We start from the raw sequence: 4,963 nt of genomic DNA, 5'->3' as shown, positions 1-4,963 counted from the left end.
TATAGTTGCATGTCTAGACATGCTCTCATATACACTTAAATGATAAACTTCTGGAAAGCTTTACAGATTTTTACAGTTCCAGTGATAGCTTGGATCTGTAGTCTTCGAATTAGCATTCTCCTTTCTGGTTTTGAGAAGCCTAATTTCTCAAAATTTGTATTTAGGCAGTGTGTCACATATCCCTGTACCCCAATAATTACAGGTATAAACCTGAATTTGTAACCTGGATAGAGTAGTTGTATATTTCTCAATAGTTCAGCGTAGGTATTTCCTTTTTCACTGATCTTTAGTTGGGCAGCTGATTTCCACATCTGTACACAGTTTCTCTTGTTTATCCAAAATTACTGTCAGGTCTATTATGTTTACATTTTATTGAGGTTTTCACTATGTATGTATGTATGTATGTATGTATGTATGTATGTATGTATGTATGTATGTATGTATGACGTACGTATGTATTTATGTATATGTGGATGTGTGTATGTATGTATGTATGTATGTATGTATGTATGAATTGGTCTCGGATAGTTTATACTTACTTTGGATTGTTACAATCGCGGAATGCAAACTGCACTCCAGTGCCACAAGTTCGGCTGCATTTAGTGTAAGATGACCAGTCTCCCCATCCACCAGCACGAACAAACCAGGGTTTGGTCAGATGCATCAGTTTGTAGGTTAGACATTGTTTCTTTAAACAAACCTAAAACAGCAGAGGGTTTTGTTTTTTTATATATATAAAACAATATCAAGTTTTAGAATTACGGTCAACAAAGAAGCTCAATACGGTTGTCTGATTTGCTAGAAATAGCAACTAAATCTTCTTCAAACTACACCCTAATTTCTTAAAAATGAATAATGTAGTCTTGATCCATTACGAATAGAATAAAAAGTGATTGATCACAAGTGGATCATTTTTGATCATATGTTTACATGATGTTGTTGTTGGCACTCCGTCGCTTACGACGTCGAGGGTTCCAGTTGATCCGATCAACGGAACAGCCTGCTCGTGAAATTAACGTGCAAGTGGTTGAGCACTCCACAGACACGTGTACCCTTAACGTAGTTCTCGGGGATATTCAGCGTGACACAGTGTGACAAGGCTGACCTTTTGAATAACAGGCACAACAGAAACAGGAAGTAAGAGTGAGAGAAAGTTGTGGTGAAAGAGTACAGCAGGGTTCGCCACCATCCCCTGCCGGAGCCTCGTAGAGCTTTAGGTGTTTTTGCTCAATAAACACTCACAACACCCGGTCTGGGAATCGAAACCGCGATCCTATGACCGCGAGTCCGCTGCCCTAACCTCTTGGCCATTGAGCCTCCACAATGTTTACATGATGACTGACCTGGGGTTATGCAACAGCAATAACATATTGTCCTCAGCTTATATTGCTCTCTCAATTTACAGGAGCTTCCTCAGAGCAAATCTGTCCGCGTGGATCATCTGAGTCACTCTCATCCACTTTTCACAAAATTTGCTGGACGGCAGAATTTGCCTCTCCACGCTCACTTTTCTTTTTGACGAGGAAGACGTTTCACTTCAGTACTTTCAGCCTTGTCCACCTCAAAATCTCTTTCGCCCTAGTCACTGGACCGTCTTACTTGCGGCAGCAGGTGTTCGACATAATTGCGCAAGTCAGCAATGCTCGAGTACTAGACGAGTGGTTGCTGAACAGTTTCGTTGATCTTGGGGAGGCCTGACTGACGGCACTTCCCTATCTGTAGAGCTTATCGCAAACTGGTAATAATACCTCCTGGATCAAAAGTCCTTCAGAACAGACCAAGCAGGGTTTCCCCAAGAACGTTGTCGCTCTTACTCGCCCCTAACTGTCACGGAGCTCCCACTGCACGTTCAGTTTCGATGAAACAGCAACGATGACGACGATGATGATGATGATGATGATGATGATGACGGCGACAACGACGACGACGGCGACGACGACGACGACGATAATGATGATGATGATGATGATGATGATATTTGGCCAATAGAAAGACGTATATTCAACATACCTTTCCTGGGGCGCAATACATTCCGACAATACCTTGTGAACCTTCTCTTGTTATCAAACCAAACCCAGGTCCTTCTTTCAGTTTAATACAGTAGTATCCGCTATTACAAGAATACTGGAAATAAAAAGTAGTAGTAGTAGTAGTAGTAGTAGTAGTAGTAGTAGTAGTAGTAGTAGTGGAATGCCAGCGACTGTAATATTGTATTAGCTGTTGTAGTTGAAGTTGTATGGCGATGGCTGTAGTCCATCATCTAGCAGAAAACAGATGTGACATATGGCAGATGAGGTTTTAGATCTATGATGACAGTTCGATTACATAAATAAAGCAATTTTCAAAATAACCGTGGCCGTGGAATAACTAGGTACTGCTAGTTTATATTACAGCGGAAGCTACTTACTCAAGTAGATATGACTTTGCATGGATAAACCCTCACTAAAACAGATGTAGGAAGACTTGTTGAGCAACATCAAAGACCGGATAGGAAAATGGTGGAAAAGTTAGCTGATGATCGGGAAAGATAGGAGAAAAGGTTTATCTCTTGTGCACACATCCTTCTCTAGATATGATTTTTTTCATTTGATGAGTCATTGAAAAACAGTATAGGCATGTGATATGGTGGCTTGGCTGATGGTTGCAAAGTCGCAGGTTCGATTCCCGGAGATGATTTAGGACTAAACACTTACTATTTAAAGAAAAGGTTATTTTATTCTTTTTGACAAAAGCACGATACTGTTTTAAAAGAATGGATTCTAGTCAATTGAATTGACCTCAGTACTGAGTATATTGACAATGGGAAAATGAAAACTAAATTGAACGTTAATGGGAGACGAGTTCGGAACATAGTAAGCAGAACTAAATGTTTAAATGAAAGACATTTCGTGTGGATTTTTTTGTCACTTTATCACATATAGAAATAATGATTTCTAACATAGATGCAATGATTCAGATCCAAAGCAAGGATAGAGTCGATTATATTGACTTCAACACTATTTTCATAGCTCAGTTAGAAGGGGAGGCTCAATGCCTATGATCCTTTACAGAGCATCCGAAGCTGGTGGGAGGGAGAAAGATTATCCTCAAACCAGAGACCAGACCCTAAATGCTTACAAGAGAGTGAGCATCGCTTAAGTATTTTTTGTTGGCTGGCACTCTATACAAACCAGCCTTATTATAGAAAATAAACTTTTTATTTACCTTCATGTTTTCCTTTTCACGGTAACGATAGCCTATGCCGGCATTTTTCTCACAATATTCATGATGAGTGACATTGATCACTGCCATGCGGATAAGTAATAAATAAGCAAGAAATATGTTTACATTGAGAGCGTAGATATAGAAGTATAAAAAATATGTTAATACGTTTTCTATTAACGATGTATCTCGAATGCTTATTCATCTATTAATAATACTCATTAATACTGGGTTGCAACGAAAGCCTTGTCGTATTTTTGACACGATCACTTCAAAGTTACTTTTTCAATACTTAGGTGAAATAAGCACTAATTTTTATATTCTAAAGATTTTCTCTTTCTTGGCAGATTTCTTTATACCTTAGTGGTTAAACTCGTATTGAGTTTACCCTTTTAAAATGAGTTTAGATCAGACCCATATCAGACACTGCATGTTGTATGGCTTCAAAGAGGCTATTCAGCAATGGAAGTAACAAGGAATATTCCTTATGATTAAAGAAATTAAGCATTAAGTGTCCAAACATACAAACAATGGTTTTAGCCAATTTCGTGCAGTAAATTTTTCTCTTACCAAAACTATCAAAAACTATCAAAACAGTTTAATTCAAGCCTTACTTCGATCCTTAAACACCTTCATGAAGTAGGAAAATTATCTAAACTTGGTCAATGCGTCCTTCATTATCTGACTGCTTCTCAGTTTAATCAAAGAGTTTCCCCTCTTTTCGTCTTGCTACCAAGCCTTTCTTGGATAGAATCATCACGAATGATGAAAAATGGGTTCTCTATATACATATCCTACGAAAACGACAATGGTTGGCACCCAATGAGAAAGAAGAATCTATGACCAAACCAGAATAACACCAAAAATAAATATTATACTTTGTGTTTGTTGGAACATGAAGAGTATTGCCTATCATGAAATGTAAAAATCATGATGAAACAGTTTATGTGGAGAAGTATTGTTGCCAAATGGAAGCATTGTACAGAAATTTTCAGACAAAGCACCTATCATTGATCAATTGTAGAATAGTATTGCTCGATATTGCAAGACAACATATTGACTTGAATGCGACAGAGCTTTCTTTCCAACCTAATACATAGGTTCGAAACTTCTTAAACGAAAAAAGAGATGTAAAGCTTCCCTGCAAGACTTGCGCTACGCATCTACTGCAATTCAGTCAGTAGGGAAACTATTACACCAATCAACTTCCCGACTTTTAGCCATCCTAATTAGACTCTTCAATCCCACGAGCAGGAAAGAGTGTTTGCTAACATTTAAGATATAAGAATAAAACCATCGAGAAATATGTAAATAAGTCTTCAATTAATGATGTATCTCGAATTTCAATCTAGTGGTAAATAACAGCACGTAATGTATTAGGTAAAAAAAAACTCCTTGGACGATTACAAGGCAGTAACCCACCTACGGTGCCTGGAGAACGCAGCTCTGTAACCCAAAAAGTTGTGATACAATTAAACCTTTTTAAATGTGTTAAATATAAATTTTTAAATCTTTGAAAAATATGTTCTTACACACACACGCTCGCACGTGCACACTCACACGCACGCACGCACGCACGCACGGACACACACAAGCATAATACATACATACATACATACATACATACATACATATATATATATATATATATATATATATATATATATATATACGTATATATATGTATATGTATATATGTATATATATAAAATATATATATATATACATATATACATATACATATATATATGTACATATATAT

The 4,963-nt window shown here is 37.3% G+C and overlaps 1 protein-coding gene across 1 annotated transcript in view; it reads right to left on the bottom strand.

The window, feature by feature from the left end:
* LOC106882557 (A disintegrin and metalloproteinase with thrombospondin motifs 12) overlaps window positions 1–4,963 on the bottom strand; it is a 46,169-nt gene that overhangs the window by 6,792 nt on the left and 34,414 nt on the right. The window contains exons 12-14 of the mRNA XM_014933311.1: window positions 3,205–3,284; window positions 2,011–2,124; window positions 540–700 (exon numbers count right to left, since the gene is read on the bottom strand). Coding sequence (XP_014788797.1) covers window positions 540–700; window positions 2,011–2,124; window positions 3,205–3,284 — 355 coding nt within the window. The remainder of the gene's footprint in view (window positions 1–539; window positions 701–2,010; window positions 2,125–3,204; window positions 3,285–4,963) is intronic.

Source organism: Octopus bimaculoides, chromosome 3, assembly GCF_001194135.2.
Source record: "Octopus bimaculoides isolate UCB-OBI-ISO-001 chromosome 3, ASM119413v2, whole genome shotgun sequence".
Classification (NCBI taxonomy): domain Eukaryota; kingdom Metazoa; phylum Mollusca; class Cephalopoda; order Octopoda; family Octopodidae; genus Octopus; species Octopus bimaculoides.
This window is presented reverse-complemented; position numbering and strand designations above follow the sequence as displayed.